The sequence below is a fragment of the Bos grunniens genome, chromosome 22, assembly GCF_055505025.1.
Source record: "Bos grunniens cultivar Pamir isolate PY7600 chromosome 22, Bosgru_T2T1.0, whole genome shotgun sequence".
Lineage (NCBI taxonomy): Eukaryota > Metazoa > Chordata > Mammalia > Artiodactyla > Bovidae > Bos > Bos grunniens.
Window position 1 is genome coordinate 8,115,543 of NC_141186.1, and position 19,883 is coordinate 8,135,425.

The window sequence follows — 19,883 nt, forward strand, 5'->3', positions numbered from 1 at the left end:
CAGGATGGCACTTTAGAGAAATGAAACAAAATAGAAAACAGAGTGTGTCACAAGTAAAGGTAAGTAGACTTCCTGGAACTTCAGATTATACTATACACATATATTGATATATAACATACTACATGTTACATGTATGTTGTAGGTATATAATTACATATAATACATTGTATGTAGTACATGTATATGGTATACAAACACAGGTTGTAAAGTGTATATGTGTGGTACTTACAATGTAAAATGATTTTCTCCTTGTGGGTCACATTAAAACAGTTTAAAAGCTATTGTTTTTAACTATTTAGCTTTTAAACAGTTCTAATGTGCTTCAAAAACTTTTAAGGAAAACTTTAAAAATGTTTTAAACTTTTAAATTCTTGATGACACATTGAGTGAGAAAAGCTTTTTACACAGTAACATTTATTTATAAAGTCACTTTTACTTTATTAAGTAAAATATGCTATGACTCTTAAAAAGGCAATTTACCTCTTCCAGCCACAGCAGATGGGTTTGCTGTAGACCATTTTGCAGAAAAGGGGCGACTGCAAGGTAAAAAGAAATACTTTTAATAACTTATCACTCCTCTGATAACACTTAATGAAACACCACTGAGATTTCTGAAGAGTTGAGAAGTACTTGGTTTCAATTTTTCTTTGACAAATCACTTCAGAACAGTTGCTGTCATGTATTACTGGTATCTAAATTAGTTGTGAAGCAAAAATGAAATAACTAGCACTGAATAAAGACTGTAAGCTCTACAGGAACAGGGACCAGGTGGCTGTATTCACTCTTGTCCTCGGCACACATATTATAACAGGGAACTCAATAATGGCCCTCTCCAACACTTTTATTCTGAGGTATTTTACTTAGAAGGAGAGAGAGGGAGTATTATTACCAGTACACAGGGAGTTCAGTGAAACCAAAGCCTCCATCACCTAAGTCATAACAGTTGTGGCCACTGGAAAGTCAAGCAATTACTCTGTAGTTATAATGCCATCTACAGTAGTGCTATTAAGTGTTACTGTGTGGGGCAAGAGAAACAAAGCTACAACTGCTGCTGAGGGTAACGTGTATTAACACGTACAGAAAGCAAAACAGCTAGAGTCATTTCAAAAGAATCCACTGCCTCCTTTAATATCTTTTCTGATTACTTACCTGTAACTACAATGGTACTCTGCAGCCCCAAAATAAACATATCTAAGTATGTAAGAGGGTCTGGAAAGTACACCTATGAATTTTATTTTACTTTATTATATTATTCATTTTTTCACTTGCTTGTCGTGCTATGTGGCTTGTGGGATTTTTAAAAATTTTATTATTTATCTTTGGCTGCACTTGACCGTCGTTGCTGTGCTGGCCTCCTCTAGTTGTGGTTCAAGGCATTCTCGTTGCGGAGGCTTCTCTTGTGCAGCTCGGGCTCTAGAGCACGCGGCTTCAGTAGTTGTGGGTCTTGCGCTGTAGAGCGCAGGCTCGGCAGCCGTGGCCCACGGTCTTAGCTGCCCTGTGACATGTACAATCTTCCCAGCCTAGGGATCGAATCTGTATTCTCTGCATTGGCGGGGGATTCTTAAATCACTGGACCACCAGAGAAGTTGGCTTGTGGGATTTTTAGTTCCCAGACCAGGGACTGAATCTGGGTCCATGACAGTGAGAGCATAGAGTCCTAACCACTGGACTGCCAGGGAATTCCCTATCTACAAATTTTAAAGGTGAGGGGAAGAGAGGTAATGTCAGACTACTGAAAATATTCTTAAGTTATTATTGTGTGTAAGTCGGTCAGCTGTGTCTGACTCTGTGACCCCATGGACTGTAGCCCACAAGGTTCTGTCCATGGAATTCTCCAGGCAAGAATACTGGAGTGGGTTGCCATTCCCTTCTCCAAGGGATATTCCTGGCCCAGGGATCAAACCCAGGTCTCCACGCTGCAGGCCAATTTTTTACCATCTGAATCACCAGGGAAGCCCTAAGTTATTATTATTAAATGGTAAATTTGGCATTTGGTTATCAAACCCAATATTATATTATTTTTATAACTGTCTCCTAAAACTGTTATGCTGAGGCAGATTGATTCAAGTCCACAGATTTCAAAGTTGTTTATGTTTAAAGATGTTCTAATAAAATACCTTATTTAGATCCTTGCCACTCAAAGAATGGTCCATAGACAAAAAGCAGTGACATCACCTTCAGTTCAGTTCAGTTCAGTTGCTCAGTTGTGTCCGACTCTTTGCGACACCATGAATCGCAGCACGCCAGGCCTCCCTGTCCATCACCAACTCCTGGAGTTCACTCAGACTCACATCCATCGAGTCAGTGATGCCATCCAGCCATCTCATCCTCTGTCATCCCCTTCTCCTCTTACCCCCAATCCCTCCCAGCATCAGAGTCTTTCCCAATGAGTCAACTCTTCACATGAGGTGGCCAAAGTACTGGAGTTTCAGCTTTAGTATCATTCCTTCCAAAGAAATCCCAGGGCTGATCTCCTTCAGAATAGACTGGTTGGATCTCCTTGCAGTCCAAGGGACTCTCAAGAGTCTTCTCCAACACCACAGTTCAAAAGCACCAATTCTTCAGTGCTCAGCTTTCTTCACAGTCCAACTCTCACATCCATACATGACCACTGGAAAAACCATAGCCTTGACTAGACGGACCTTTGTTGGCAAAGTAATGTCTCTGCTTTTAATATGCTATCTAGGTTGGTCATAACTTTTCTTCCAAAGAGTAAGCATCTTTTAATTTCATGGCTACAGTCACCATCTGCAGTGATTTTGGAGCCCAGAAAAATAAAGTCTGACACTGTTTCCACTGTTTCCCCATCTATTTCCCATGAAGTGATGGGACCAGATGCCATGATCTTAGTTTTCTGAATGTTGAGTTTTAAGCCAACTTTTTCACTCTCCTCTTTCACCTTCATCAAGAGGCTCTTTAGTTCCTCTTCATTTTCTGCCATAAGGGTGGTGTCCTCTGCATATCTGAGGTTATTGATATTTCTCCCTGAAATCTTGATTCCAGCTTGTGCTTCTTCCAGCCCAGCGTTTCTCATGATGTATTCTGCATATAAGTTAAATAAGCAGGGTGACAATATACAGCCTTGACACACTCCTTTTCCTATTTGGAACCAGTCTGTTGTTCCATGGGAATGTGTAAAATATGCAGAATCTCAGGTCCCATCCCAGATTTACTTAATCAGATTCTGTATTTTAACAATGATCTTCAGCCGACTCATATACAAAGTTTGAGTACAGCAAGAAAAAGTAAAGGGAAAAAAAGCAACAAAGCTCATTCGAGGTGAAGGATTTATCACAAATTTAAATAGAAGTTTAGGTACGATTATTCCTACAATAATTTTTTTTTTTTAATCAAATCGTATCTTCTTTTACTCTGAAAACTTGTAAGCCACTGAACTCTTATTTAGTACAGTACTCATAAGACCCTGTCAGTACTTCCTGCAATTGTGCCCCAGATACCTCTCTCGCCCACGCTGGTACCTGTCCAGGACCAGGAAGTTGCCAACGCAACTAGCAGTCTTTGTGGGGGTGAAGACCCTAAAGACACAGCAACTACAGCGAGGTAGACCGATATTCTGTGAGCTGCTCTTCCCTAGAGAAATCTGCAGATATTTGTGGCCACTGCTAGGGATCTTAGCCATCTTACAGGGCTAGAGAAACAGAAAATAGGGTATAACTGCCAAGGCAGCAAGGGTTTGAGGTGGCCAGCATAATGATGAGAGTGGAGTCACAGAGAAGTGAGTCAGACACTAGATAATTTTGTGCCCTGGAGGGAGTTGCTGAAAATCTCAAACTATGCCAGAGGCAAGCAAAGAAAGCAATGGCATGTTTACCAGTCACACAGTGCTGTGTAAAAGTTTTAAAGATGATTTCTGAATCTCCATTATAATCCCTCCACAACAGTGCCCTAGAAATGGGCTACTTATTATATGGACTATTTTGGGTGTATTAAAAAAAAGTATATGAATTAGTGGTTTCCAATCTTTCTCAAGACATGAACATATTCTAACAAAACGTGTCTGAAAATGTTTGCACAAACTTTGAATCCCTAAAACTCAACCCAATGAGAAGAAGCTATACAAGCATGTAATCCAACCCCTGAGGCAACAGACCAAAGGAAATAAGCACATTCAGTCATCATTCTTCCAAGGCTTTAAGAAGAAAGCAATCAGATACTCAGCTATCCAACTTAAGGAACTCTGTGGAGCTGAAAAGAGGAAGTAATCAGTAATGATCCTTTATATGACCTTACTTGAGGCTTTCTTGGGAGCTAGATGAGGACCTGTCTGATTGTGGAAGAGATGCTACACTGCCAGAACTCTTTAAGTAAGTCTGAAGACTCTTCTGATAAGACGGCTCGAGGGAATTATACAGTGTTTCAGCTTCACCGGGGAAGTGGTTTCTAAGACCCATATATGTCCTGTAAAACAAACAACAAAATTTAAGGTTTTTTTCTAAAAAAACAAAAACACCTTAAAGAAATAACTTTGCATGATTACACATTAACCGTAAAATGTGTACATTCAAGAAAAGCAAAAGTTTTTAACCCCAAAGGTTTTAATACAGCCACAATGTGCCAAGTGAATACTTTCTAAATTAAACAAGTTTTTGGAGGAAGACAACAGGCTTTTGAGAAAAGGAATCTCAGTTCAAAACCTGACTATAATCCTTACAATTTGGGTGGCCTTGTGCAAACTTCCAGATCTCCAAACTTCAGTTGCCAAAGGAGATAGCACCTTCATTGGATCATTTTAAGGATTAAAAAAGAACATATACCTACTGCCCTACAAAGTATCAGGTACGTAACAAATGTTCAGTAAATTAGATATTTTTATTCACAACAAAAGTGAACATGTTATGATGTAATACGAATACTGATGGATATATAAACAACAAGGCTAAGTGAACTGATAAGACAACCAGTACAGGTTTAATGGAGAAAAATCAATCTCCACTTGACTAAAGAGCTGATCAAATACAATACTTGGGACACTTTCAATATTTTCATTCTCCCAGCATAATGTCTGTCGAAGAAAAGACCAAAGTATGTTTAAACCACCACAAAAATACGTTATAGACTTACTTTCTTGCCTCCACTCTGGCCTCAGCATCAGCATCATGAATTCCCTTCTTAATAGTTTCAACCAAGACAGCTGCATGTCTATAAAATAAAGTACCTTTGGGATCACGTATAAAACTGTCTATTTCACCACAAACGATACTGCCTATATACTATGTATCACGCAGCAATCACAAATGGGCAGGGAGAGAAAAAAGGCAACTAGCATACAATAATGGATCTAAGACTGCAAGACTTCCTAATACTCTGCCCCACTAATTTTATTCATGTATGGTTTCCTTCTGACAAGTCAAACATTATAAACCTGAACATAATTATTTTTATATGGAATCCAGACAAATAGTACTAACGTTTTAACTTTTTCATGAATTAAAGAAAATCTTGTGTGTGGTTCCTCACTAACCTACCAGTGTAGAAATGTGCTAGCAGTACAATCAGTTACTAACCAGACTGAATAGCAGCTGCCACAAAAGAACTTAAAGAAAACTTGGAATTATATCATGCCTGCAGTAAACAACATATTCTATTTTTTAAAAATGGGATGTGAATAGATTTAATGCTTTCCATAAGAATGGAAAATCAGCAATGTATTCAACATAAATACATGTGTATCCCAAGCTTCACATGTGAAACAAATGAGAAATACAGCCATACAGATAGCCAGTGACTGACTCGCTGCCCTTATTTTCCTCTTTTTCGCTGCAGAGCTTCATTAAACACTGCCCAGGATATACACGGCCAATGACACCTGACAGCTGGTGTGGAGAAATCTGCCAACAGATCTCTCTCACGTTTTTGATCTCTTTCCTCTGAAAAGAAGTGCCTTTCTTCTATCCTAAATCATTCATTACTTGATTAATTGCACCTTGGGAAACCTATCTTACATGACTAGAAATACATTTTAAACTACCTGCCCAATTTAACCTGGAATTTCTTATAAAACCTGGAATTTCTTGCCCAATTTAACCTGGAATTTCTTGCCCATTCACCTAAGAGACCCTCATTCACCCCACAAAGAAGCAAATCACAGCTACAATGAGTAAGAGGAGCACCTCAGCTTTAAAGGAAAATCAGTACAAATAACTTTTAAAGGAAAATGGGAAATAATGCAAATCCAATACCATCAATTTCTAAAGAACTGATGACAAAGGGGAGGGGAGAGTGGTGGAAGAGGAAGAGTCGATGCATACCTTTCCAATGAGTGGGTCTGCCACTCCTGTAACAATAAATCTAAAAATTCAAATGAACGCCTGAAAAACAAAAATAAACTATTAACTAAATGTTGCAACATTAATACTCAGTTATATAATTTTACAACTAAATGTTAATTAATACTTTCTTCTATAATACAGCATTTTGTCTTCTGAATTAAAGTATAAGACATATTTTTAGATATTTTTACTATCAAATACTTAACTTTTTTTAAGACTCCAACTATTCCTATGCTTAATAGTTCAAAAAGACCTTAATTTTAACTTGAAAATGTTTTTCAAATATAAAATTTAATTTAATTTAAAAGATACTTATCAAACACCTACTATGCACTAGAAATTGAAGATACACAATGGTGACCAAGAAAGCTATGATGTCAACTCAAACACTACATACAAAACAACAAATTAACCCTTACCCTCTCAATCTACTCGTGGAGTCCGTATGGTACAGATCAGGAAATAACACGGAGGTTAAACTAATTTGCCCGTAGTGACAGAGTGGGACTTAAACCCTGACATTTGAAGCAGTTGATATCACCTCCCTCATCCAAATCCAATAATCACGTCTCAATTCTGTCTGAAATCTCTTGAATTTACTCAATAAAATCTTTAATCTTCCTCTCAATTATCACAAATACAGCTCCAGTTTTCCACCCCATCTCTTACATGAGATGTAAGAAGTCCTACTTAATTAAACCAATGCTTTTCATTGTCCCTTTTTAATCACTGTTCACTGCTGGAATAAAAACTAGGATGGATGACATTACTTCTCACCAAAAACCGCTGATCAAACAATATCAGAATTTCTCTTCCAGTCATTTAAAGCCCTCCATATCCTGACTTCTATCTATCCCCTTTCCCTCCACAGTCAGCCTCTTTTCCTACTGAAACCTCCCATTTATCACATCTTCTGGGCTCAGTGGCCTGTCCAATGGCTCTGCAGCCTGCAGCATAGCTTTCCATCTCTGCCTACACCTCACTTCCTTTACAGGTATTGAAATACTCCCCATTTTCAGGATAATTCTATGATGCATTTCTTGACTTCCTCTTCTCTGTAACATCCCTAATTTTCCAATTACCATTTTATTCAGTGTAAGACAGTGACTGGTAAATCTTTTCTGTAGAGGGCCTGAGAGTAAATATTTCAGGCAGCAAATATTTTAGGCTTTGAGAACAACACAGTCTCTAATTTTTTTTTCCCCACCTTTTTAACCACCTTTCAAAAATGTTAAGTTACAGTTTTAGCTTGTCCCTGTACAAAACTAGACTGTTGGACAGATCTGCCCAATGGACTGTTATTTGCTGACCCTGATATAAGAGAGAGGTAATTAAACAACTGTCCCCAAATTCCAAATCACTTACAGGTAACAATGATGTCTTATTTTCCCGAACATTCTAAGTACTTAAATACACATATTTATCAAACAAAAGAGGGGAAAGAGTTTTTTACAATTCCCTGAAATACCCAATACACAAATCCTGTTTTGGTCTTTAACACTAATGGTGCTAGTGGTGATACCAGTGATATCAAAGATTGTAGAGATACTGAGACAGACATTGACAGACTAACATGATTGTATACTCTGTGCCAAACACTATGTTCATGTCTTCTAGTGTCCTTCTCGTTTAACCTCACAACTCTATGGGATCCACATCATTAGACCCACTAACATACACAGACATGAGGTTTAGGGCAATTAAATGACTGCCCAAGGCAGCACAGTCAATCAAAGTTGTAGGATTCTAGGTGAGGGCTGACTCTAGACTCCAAACTCTCTGAAAACCAAAGAAATAGTGGCCCAAATAAACCAAAATGTGGGAGATCCGGGTTTGATCCCTGGGTTTAGAAGGTCCCCGGGTGAAGGGAACAGCTACCCATTGCAGTATTCTGGCCTGGAGAATTCCATGGAGAAGTCCATGGGGTCGCAAAAAGTCAGAAATGACTGAGCGACTTTCAGACACACTTTAATACGAAAAGGCCAAGAAATGTGGATAGTCATAATAAGCACTTTGTTCCTTTTTGCCTTACATTAAGTTAAAAAACTTTAATAAGGTTTCTAGAAGGCAAGAAATTGATGACAACTAATTTTTGTACCCAACTAAGAATCAGACATAATGCAATATTCAACATAAAGCTATACTAAGTTTTTTCAAAACTTACCTCCTTACAGGAACTGATTTCGATGTGCAATTGCTTGTTATTAAAGGTATAAGTCTGGGTACATGAGTATGCTGAAAAAGACAGTTTAGAAGAGGTTGAGAAATACCGTGTACCTTACATAATCTCTTCCTTTACTTGCTTTGCATTCAAGTATTTAGCTATATTAGAAAAGAACAAAAATAACCATAAAATCAGATTTTGAAAGAAATTAAGACCAGTCAAAAGGTTTTCCCAAATTAAATAGTAACGATACAATTTCAGAAGGGCAGATATAGTTGTAATATTAAATAATAAGGACAAGTTAACTGATAACTACAGAGAACTGTTAGGACAGTGTACTTTGGGGGGAACCAGACACATACTGGTCTTATTTTTTGATGTACCATGGCTACTGCTGGAGAGCACAGTATTGCTATGTCATCAAAGCAGGTTATCAGAGTGAATCTGCGTAATTATCAAGAATGCACTTTGAAACGGTGATTTTAACTGAACTTTCATCCTGGCTGAACCACAGCTCTCTAGAATTCAGGTATATAATCTTCTGATTTCTATTAGTAATTCTTACATTCTTCTTTGGTGAGAGTGTTTGTGTGTTAGTCGCTCAGTTGTGTCTGACTCTTTGCGACCCCATGGACTGTAGCCCGGCAAGCTACCCTGTTACTGGGATCCTCCAGGCAAGAATAGTGGAGTGGGTTGCCATTCCCTTCTCCAGGGGATCGTCCTGACTCAAGGATCGAACCTGGGTCTTCTGTATTACAGATTCTTTACCACCTGAGCCACCTCTTCTTTAGTAAAGCAAACACTAAGAAGTTCACAAGAGACGTTAAAATAAAACAGTAACCTAAGGATACATATTTGATGCTTTAAATCTCCTATTTTTCTTTTGAGCTGATGGTACAGGCTGGGTTACCTAGGAAGCAGGCTGTGAGATGGAGTTCAGCCTTTTTAATATTAAGCAGCGCTTTTGGGATCAACACTGGTGGAAGTGAGAAGGAAGCAAGACTAGGCAAAGGAAGAAATCAATCTGTGATATAGCCCAAGGACCTCTTTACCCAAAGTCACTGGGGAGCTCTGGAAGATAGTCTCAAAATGGCCTAAGATGGCCAAACTCTACTCTTCCACGTCAATCAGTTTACTGGATATGGGCCATAACTAGGAAAGGGCAAGACTCCAGGAAAGGCAGATCTCTACAAGCTTTGCAGGCTTTGAAGAGGCTGCAGCTAAAGGCTGTCAGCCCACAGAGCTTCCGTACTTGGGAGGAAACAAGTCTTAGAGTGAAGGAAAGAGTGAGTGGCCACAACTAACTCAACCAACACAGAGGGAACACTGTTTTCACCTCTGACAGAGGGAAGCCACCCACAGACCTGAAGTTGTTCAAGATGAGGATAATGCAACACAGTGCTGGTCTGCATGTTATTCAACTGCTATATCCAGTACGGAAGGGCTCTGTGGACTTGCTCCCCTAGCACGAGGGACCAGTTTTGTGGATGACAAGTTTCCCATGAACAGGTTGGGGGTGCGGGGGGGGGAGGGCAACAGGGGGTGGGGTGGTGATGGTTTTGGAATGATTCGAGTGCATTACATTTTTCATGTACTTTATTTCTATTAGAGCATCCAGAAGAACTCATCCCTGAACATTACTGAGGAGTTAAAAGAAAGCCCAAAGGGACTCCCTAGCCATAGTATACTACATAGCAGGTCTCACCTACCTTCCTCCTCCTCTCTCTCATGATCTCAAAATCCTACTGCTGCTGATTAACTCTTAAACAACACAGTGGCAGAGATGGGGCTAGAGACTAACCTATTGCTACACCATATTCAGGGGAGCTATTCCAAAGGAAAATAAGTGATCCTCACAATTACAGATGATGCATTCAAACAAATACTAAATCAGAACAACTTAGAAGCAGGCCCCTGGGAAACAAACAAAAATATAGAAAACAGGAAATAATGTAAAACAACAACAACCTGATCCGTATTTTCTGTGAGATGATGGGACATGTTATTGTCTCAATAACATGAGACAAACTCATGAAAAACAGCCAATCTGAAAATAATACATGAAGTATAAACAAACCTAAAAATGGCAAATTGGGTACTGTCAAGTAAGCAGAATTTAAAGGATTTTTCCTGAGAACATATACAACTGAAAGACAGGAAACAAACAGAAGCAATAAATAAATGATACATGAAAACTAACATAAATTTGAACAAACTTCATTTTAGTCAGAAATCTTGCTCCTCTGTGTAAAGACAGCACAAATGAAAGATGCTGTGAGGGAACTCCTAACAGAGAGACTCTCCTACAAAGCTTCCTAAGGCAGCAGTGGTGCTGTTTTTAAATAAAAGAATCAAACAACATCTCACTATAAAAACAACAGAGTGAAGAAAACAATTCTTTGTGAAAAGGACATAATTCTGAGAGAAAAGAAATGTGAACCTCAAGTCCAATTTTTGAATTCTTGTATAATGGCAAAGCAAAGCCATTTAGAAATATGAAAAAATAAATATCTATGAAAACTGAGAACACAGTGCTGCTGCTGCTGCTAAGTCACTTCACCCGTGTCCGACTCTATGCGACCCTAGAGACGGCAGCCCACGAGGCTCCCCCGTCCCTGGGATTCTCCAGGCAAGAACACTGGAGTGGGTTGCCATTTCCTTCTCCAATGCATGAAAGTGAAAAGTGAAAGTGAAGTCGCTCAGTCATGTCCGACCCTCAGCGACCCCATGGACTGCAGCCTACCACGCTTCTCCGTCCGTGGGATTTTCCAGGCAGGAGTACTGGAGTGGGGTGCCATTGCCTTCTTTAAAGAACACACTAAGATCAAGCAAATATTTTTAATGGGAAGAGTCCTAATAAACACTGGGCAGGAATAAAAGCAGGAAAAAAAAAAAACCCACCATAGTCAACTTTAGTTGCTCGAAATTAATTCAGTGGTTAAGGGGAAAACAATGACACAAATAAGATAAAAATATATACTTCTTATTTTTTTTTTTAATATATACTTTCCAAAAGGCTGGGGAAGTAAAAGAGAATTTATTCTTGACACTGACAAAAAACAAGAAATTTTTAAGAAAATAAGATATAAAAAAAAAATAAGACCATAAAGAACTAAAATAATATGAACAAACTAGATTTAGAAATGAATAAAGCACTCTATAAATGAATTCCATATTTCACAAATACTAAAAGACTACCTATCTAAATATATGATGTACTCGGATATTAACAAAATTCAGGTTATTCAATGAAAAAGAAATTGTACCATCAAATTCTCTGATCAGAATGTCATGAAATTACAAAATGATAAGAATGACAAAAGAACCATCTGAAAATGCAGACAATATCCTTATGTAATTCAATGAGAAAGTTGAAATGGAAATTACAAACGACTGAGAAATATAAAATAGAGTGTGGTAAATCTAAATCGCTGGATGCTGCTAATGCCAAACTCAGAACACAACATTATGATAAGAAAGTCTTATGTGATTAAACAATAAAAACTATGACAAAGTGAGAATATACCACAAAAATCTAGGGGAAAAAAAGAAGTAAGCCACAGTAAGTCAAATAAAGTAATTAAGAAACATAAATATAGAAATTAAACAACTAGAAAAAAATAAAAGAACCCCATGGGTACCAATGTAACAAATTTGAAGCTTATAAAAAATCTCTTAATAATACCTCTAGCAAGTATTTTCCTTTTTTTTTTTTTTAAAAAAGAACATATAATAATATAATACAAAATGGTAATATAACCCTGGTAGAAGAAACTTTTCTTAAATTAACAGTATACAACTTCATGTCAAGAGTCTTCTTAAGTATTAGCCAACTGCATCTAGCAGTATCATAATGTAAATGGCCAAGCAGAATTCATTTCATGAATGTACAATGGATAAATGAAGAGAGACAATCATTTCTAAAGGGATATCTGACAAGATTCCACATCTACTACTGATCAAAATTTAGCAAAATATAAATAGGAGGAAATTCTCAGACCTAATCCAGAATATCCAAAAATTCATCCCAGAGGTCATATTTAAAGCACTCCTATTAAACTCAGAGAAAAAAATAAAGATTTCAATCATTTCCACCAGTTTTGAACACTGTTATGAAGGTGCCAGATTTAGTGAAGCTTACAAAAATATTAAAACAGAAAGAAAGGGGACATTTTCTGAGATAGATTCATGGATTTCTTCACAGGCACAGATTTTACTGCTGAAAAACACCTGGTACAGCAGCATTAGAGAGAGATATCATTTACCAGGAGAGGACAAATTGATCAAAGAAACTGGAAAGGCATTTAAAAAACAGACCCATATATTTATGGAAATTTACTACAAGAAAACAGTGGTAGTTTAAGAAAAGACTGAACTATAATCTACTACACACCACGGGGTCAGCTGGTTTTGTATCTGGGGGAAAACAAAGTCAGATATCCATATTGTACACAAAAATAAAATTAAGTTAGATCTAAATCTAAGAAAACAAAATCATAAAAGGTTTAAAAACTGACTATTTTTATAACTGAGAAATGGGGAAGGTTGTTTTAACTTTATATAACAAAACCCACAAAAATAGAATTGTCTCAAAACAAAAAAATATCAAATTTCTATATATATATCAAATGTAGCTTAAACAATATATGAAGAAATGACAAACTGGTAGAAAATATTTACAAATAAAATTAATATACAGTTGTCCTTCAGTGTCCACGGGGGTGGTTCTGGGACCCTGTGAGGATACCAAAATTCGGGGATATACAAATCCCTTACATAAAATGGTACAGTATATGCATAAAACCTACACTTTTTTTTCCTGTATACTTTGTCATCTCTAGATTACTTAATTAGTTAATATAATGTAAATGATACACATATAGTTGTAATTATTATAAATGTTATAGAAACAGATGCCAGCAGAAGGCAATACAAGTTTTGCTTCTTGAAATGCATTACAATTCTTTCCCCCGCAAATATTTCTGATTTGAGGTTGGTTGAATCCACAGATGCAGAACCCATGGATAAGGAGGACCAACTGTTCTAATAACATAGAAAAAAGGCCATAGAAAAAAACGCAAGGAAAAAATGCACAGAATATAAACTGGCAATCCTTAGAAAAACTATTAAAGGAAAAAAATACCTAATGTTTTCTAATAATCCAAGAAATGCAAAGTAGAATATGAAATAATATTCTTTAATTATTAAATTTTAAAACCTTTAAGATACTAATAATACACAGCGTAAGGTAAAGGACAGAGAAAAAGAATTTCACAAACTTCAAATATGGTGAGGACAGCTTAATATTATGCCCCTTAACTAAGACCTGACTTAGACATCAAAAATAATTAAACAAGGGAAGCTGCCTGAGTACATGAAGTTTAAAAAGCAAAGGTAAAAAAACATTTATACATATATATAAAATATAAATGCTACACTTACATTTTGTAGTAAATATAGTTTGTATATGCACAAAATAGAGGTTTGGAAAAGTACATCCTGAATGGTTAGAGTGGTGAGTTGTAGAAGAGCAAAATTTAAAAATTTAAGTGGGGAAGTTTTACATTTTTAACTCTTCTTCTGCCACCTTTAAGAGGTGGATGATGAGAAATATTAAGAATTTGCTGTCATCTATTACCACTGCTTGTAATATTTTTACTGTTTAACATTTGTCTGTTACTACAGAAGCAGAAGATATTAAGAGGTGGCAAGAATACACAGAAGAACTGTACAAAAAAGATCTTCACGACCAAGATAATCATGATGGTGTGATCACTCACCTAGAGCCAGACATCCTGGAATGCAAAGTCAAGTGGGCCTTAGAAAGCATCACTACGAACAAAGCTAGTGGAGGTGATGGAATTCCAGTTGGGCTATTCCAAATCCTGAAAGATGATGCTGTGAAAGTGTTGCACTCAATATGCCAGCAAATTTGGAAAACTCAGCAGTGGCCACAGGACTGGAAAAGGTCAGTTTTCATTCCAATCCCAAAGAAAGGCAATGCCAAAGAATGTTCAAACTATCTATTGCAATATTGCACTCATCCCACATGCTAGTAAAGTAACACTCAAAATTCTCCAACCTGGCTTCAGCAATATGTGAACCGTGAACTTCCTGATGCTCAAGCTGGTTTTAGAAAAGGCAGAGGAACCAGAGATCAAATTGCCAACATCTGCTGGATCATGGAAAAAGCAAGAGAGTTCCAGAAAAACATGTAATTTTGCTTCATGGACTATGCCAAAGCCTTTGACTGTGTGGATCACAATAAACTGTGGAAAATTCTGAAAGAGATGGGAATACCAGACCACCTGACCTGCCTCTTGAGAAACGTGTATGCAGGTCAGGAAGCAACAGTTAGAACTGGACATGGAACAACAGAGTGGTTCCAAATAGGAAAAGGAGTACGTCAAGGCTGTATATTGTCACCCTGCTTATTTAACTTATATGCAGAGTACATCATGAGAAACGCTGGGGGCTGGATGAAGCACAAGCTGGAATCAAGATTGCTGGGAGAAATATCAATAACCTCAGATATGCAGATGACACCACCCTTATGGCAGAAAGTGAAGAGGAACTAAAAAGCCTTCTGATGAAAGTGAAAGAGGAGAGTGAGAAAGTTGACTTAAAGCTCAACATTCAGAAAACGAAGATTATGGCATCTGGTCCCATCACTTCATGGGAAATAGATGGGGAAACAGTGGAAACAGTGTCAGACTTTATTTTTGGGGGCTTCAAAATCACTGCAGATGGTGACTGCAGCCATGAAATTAAAAGATGCTTACTCCTTGGAAGGAAAGTTATGACCAACCTAGATAGCATATTCAAAAGCAGAGACATTACTTTGCCAACAAAGGTCCGTCTAGTCAAGGCTATGGTTTTTCCAGTGGTCATGTATGGATGTGAGAGTTGGACTGTGAAGAAAGCTGAGCATCGAAGAATTGATGCTTTTGAACTGTGGTGTTAGAGAAGACTCTTGAGAGTCCCTTGCACTGCAAGGAGATCCAACCAGTCCATCCTAAAGGAGATCAGTTCTGGGTGTTCATTGGAAGGACTGATGCTGAAGCTGAAACTCCAGTACTTTGGCCACCTCATGCGAAGGGTTGACTCATTGGAAAAGACTCTGATGCTGGGAGGGATTGGGGGCAGGAGAAGAAGGGGACGACAGAGGATGAGATGGCTGGATGGCATCACCAATTTGATGCACGTGAGTGTTGGTGAACTCTGGGAGTTGGTGATGGACAGGGAGGCCTGGCGTGCTGCGATTCATGGGGTCGCAAAGAGTCGGACACGACTGAGTGAACTGAACTGACCTGACCTGTAACATGATTCACACACACACGCTCACACATGCACATGCGTATTGTGCCTATTATATTCTGTATACAAGCATCTTTACTTTGTGATCCTCTTTATTATTTAAATTTCATTAATACCTGTGTATTACTTTTATTATCAGAAAAATTACTCAAAAGTAATTTTTTTCTTGGGGTTTAAAAAAATTCCAATGATTTATTTAAGTACATTGAAAGAGAGAGAGAGAGACAGACAAATGGACAGGCAGACACACAGAGGAAGACAGGAAAAAAAAAAAAAAGAAAGGAAAAGAACCTACCCGAATTATGAATCTGATTGCTGCACATCCAGAAGTCGCCATGACTTTTGCACTATTGGGGACGAGATTAAAGAGTGTAGGTACAATGGCTTCAGCGCCATGATCAAACTTGTTTCCCAAAACTGTTGAAAGATGGCTATAAAGGAAGACAAAAAATGTTGTCTTAGAAAAATAGTTTAACATTAAATATAGGTAGGACCATGTAATTTTAAAATATTCTTTTACTGAATTAACCTAAAATCTTTATTTTAACCAGTTCTAAAATGGCAGAAAAACAAGAGAGAAAGGGAAGTGCAGATATTAAGTATTTCTTTCTTCTCCCTGACCTTTTACTGTCTAGTGCAGAGTTGACTTTGGCATTTTAAGCATCTCTCTGCAATAGAGAAGCCATTTGATCTCAGAATTTAAGCATGAACATGACAGGTAAAACACTCAGCTTTGACTGTCCTGATGTTTAGTCTTTATCCATCAGATATTTTCATTCTGATGCCCCAGTATCAATCTTATATTCAACATACTGTACAAACAAGTAAAATCTTACCCAAATCAGTATTCTGCTATTTGTATTAATGGTACCACTACTATTTCAGTCACAAATATTTCCTGACATGTTTGGTGTAGGATTTCAGAATTCTTGATTGAAAATAGAACTCTACCATACAATGGTTACCAGCTTCCCTGGTAAACCGACAGTAAAGAATGGTGGTTCAGTCGGTAAAGAATCTGCGTGCAATGCAGGGTACTCGGGTTCAGTCCCTGGGTTGGGAAGTTCCTCTGAAGAAGGAAATGGCAATCCATTCCAGTATTCTTGCCTGGGGAAAATTCCATGAACAGAGGAGCCTGGTGAGCTACAGTCCAGGGGGTCCCAAGGAGTTGGACACAACTGAACAGCTAACACACATACATTGACTGGAGCTTCCCAGGTGGCGCCAGTGGTGAAGAGCCTGCCTGCCAATGCAGGAGACATAAGAGACGTAGCTTTGATCCCTGGGCAGGGAAAATCCTCTGGAGGAGTGCATGGCAACCCACTCTAGTATTCTTGCCTGGAGAATCCCACAGACAGAGGAACCTGGCAGGCTACAGTCCATGGGATCGCACAGAGTTAGATATGACTGAAGTGACTTAGCGTGCACAGATGCACTGGTTAGTTGGGTGACTCTAAACAAATGTGTCTTCTCTTTCCAAATTTGCAGTTAAACAACTAATCCAGCCTAATTAATTTGATATGGTTTGCCGTCTATGGGGTCACACAGAGTTGGACACGACTGAAGTGACTTAGCAGCAGCAGGAGCAGTATGACTTTAGGTAAAACACTTATGAAGAATGCTGTTAATACTCACATTTCTACATAATTATACCTTATTTAGAATACAGTTGGCTCTGAAATACCAGATTCCTGATTCAAAGCAGTACTCAGACCTATTTACTAGTGTTCAGTTACACATTCAGTTTTCCCTTGTGAAACTCAGATGAGAAGCAGGGGAGGCCACCTGTGCCCTGATGTTGCTGTCCTCCTTTAAAGTGTGAGCCTTTTGTTCTGGTCAGCAGGTGATGTCCTTTGGAAGTAGCCTCATCTTTCCCAGCTTGTTAGGAGGGGTAGCCTGAGAGTACTCAGCTTCGAGTAGCCTGAGCAGTACGATTCCTACACAACAGCCTTTCTGGGGTCTCAAATGCATGCCCTGGGGGTTTGACAAGGTCTCTCCAGTCTGGTTCCTCAAAACTTGAACCTGTCCCAGCCCATGCAAGTTCTGGGAACTGTTGTTTACCTCATGGCTTCCAGCAGTAGGTCTTTCCTGTCCCCAGAGAGTTGTACGTTTCACATGCACAGATTAGTGTTCAACTGGACTCATGGATCCCCTATGCAGACTTCTATGGCTCTTTTTCTGTTATAGCTCTCTTCTCCCCAGTATTCTGCACTGAAAAGTTTAGCCACTTCAGCTTTCAGAACCTCCCATCTCTTGTTTCTTCTTCAACTGAGTAAGACTGTCTTGCTCTGCCTGGGTTCTCCCTCCCCCTCCACGGTTCAGAAATGCATCCAGGTCAAAACTGTGCTGATGGTACTGTTCAACTGATATGTTTCAAGAATTACAGTCCTGCTCTGTCTGCTGTCCATTATCTGTACACAGTTGTCTTATACATTTTCTTCAGTTTTCTGCAAGAGGGCTAATCCTATACCAGTTATTGCATCATGGCAAGAAGCGGAATTCTCATCATGAAGTATTTTCCAAGGTTACAATTTGAAGATTTTTGTTTTGTTTTGTTTTGCTATCAAGAGATACTCAATTATTTTGGTATATTGACTTGTATCTAGCAACCATGCTACATGGTTCCTTAATTATAATCATTTATTAATTCTTGACTTTTTCTGCATGGATAATTATATCATCTGTTAATAAGGGCAGTTTTGTTCCTTTTCTTGCAATCCTTATAGTTTTTATTTCCTGAGTTTTTTAGTTTATTTTTTTCTGTTCTGACTAGGACATCTAATATGATCCGGATTATAAATACTAATAGTATGTATCTAAGTGTTCCCTCTCAAAGGAAGGCTTATACAACAATATATACAACAAATTTTTTTTTTTTGGTCAGGAGCAGCAGTAAGAAGAGTTCAAGTGTTCTACCATCCTTAAATTATAGAAAAATATAAACATACTGAATAGGTTTAGACTTTGATAAGTTAATGATGGATGTTACAATTCGAGGACAATTGCTAAAATGTCAGAAAAAAAGCTTAATATCCAAATTAGCAAAGAGAACATTACATAAGAAGAGCCGGTTCTGAGACCCATTCATTTTTTTCTTATACTCACAGAGTTAGTGACCAAAAATCTACCAGTCGACTTTTGACATATAAACATAGTTCAAAGTTGGTATAAAGTACTATTAAGAAAGATTTTTTTTTTTTTTTCAAAATCACACAAATTTAATCCTTATGCATATGATTTTTGGATCATGCTTTAGGGGGGTTATCTTACTAGTGCTTTACTGAATGAGTAACTCAATCAATGAGCACGAAATTAATTCATAAAAAATACTTATCACACAAAGAATATACTTACGCTACAGTAATGCAAGCTTCTCTAACCACTTGGGATCTAAGATCCTTAGCGGAAAGTTTAAGTGCTCCATCCAACAAGCGTAAATGCTGGAAAAAGCAATCATATTGTGCAGCTCCAGCAACAAGCAATGATCGAATTTTCTTTAGCTGAAATAAAGAAAATTTTCATTACTGACATTAAAAAGTAAAGCAGTATAAAAAAACAAACAACTTCCTAAACATTATTTGAACAAAATTTTAAAAGTTTTCATTAGATTTTATAACTATATTCAGACATTTTAACAGCACTAAACATAAATAAACATGTGAAGAAACAAAACAGCTTTCTGGAAAAGAACATTACAGATTCAGTTATATGTATAATAAACATATATAATGTTTGAATATATAAATAAATCTTAAAGTTTTAAGGGAGTCTATTTAAAATTGTGACAAAAGACATACTCAGGTGCACGTCTGTGCTCACACACAGAAGTTAAAAGTTTACCTAAATAATACCCATTATTATGTAGAATCTCATATTAATCTTGGAAAAGGCAATGGTACCCCACTCCCGTTCTCTTGCCTGGAAAATCCCATGGACGGAGCAGCCTGGTAGATTGCAGTCCATGGGATCTCTAAGAGTCGGACACGGCTGAGTGACTTCACTTTCACTTTTCACTTTCATGCATGGGAGAAGGAAATGGCAACCCACTCCAGTATCCTTGCCTGGAGAATCCCAGGGACGGGGGAGCCTGGTGGGCTGCCACATATGGGGTC

The 19,883-nt window shown here is 37.9% G+C and overlaps 1 protein-coding gene across 50 annotated transcripts in view; it reads right to left on the reverse strand.

The window, feature by feature from the left end:
* Positions 1-19,883, reverse strand: part of CLASP2 (cytoplasmic linker associated protein 2) — a 174,938-nt gene that overhangs the window by 75,564 nt on the left and 79,491 nt on the right. For all 50 annotated transcript variants that reach the window (XM_086365750.1, XM_086365748.1, XM_086365744.1 and 47 more), the window contains 7 exons: positions 19,126-19,271; positions 16,067-16,202; positions 8,455-8,525; positions 6,270-6,329; positions 5,083-5,160; positions 4,252-4,419; positions 481-536 (listed from right to left, as the gene is read on the reverse strand). In XM_086365750.1, coding sequence (XP_086221876.1) covers positions 481-536; positions 4,252-4,419; positions 5,083-5,160; positions 6,270-6,329; positions 8,455-8,525; positions 16,067-16,202; positions 19,126-19,271 — 715 coding nt within the window. The remainder of the gene's footprint in view (positions 1-480; positions 537-4,251; positions 4,420-5,082; positions 5,161-6,269; positions 6,330-8,454; positions 8,526-16,066; positions 16,203-19,125; positions 19,272-19,883) is intronic.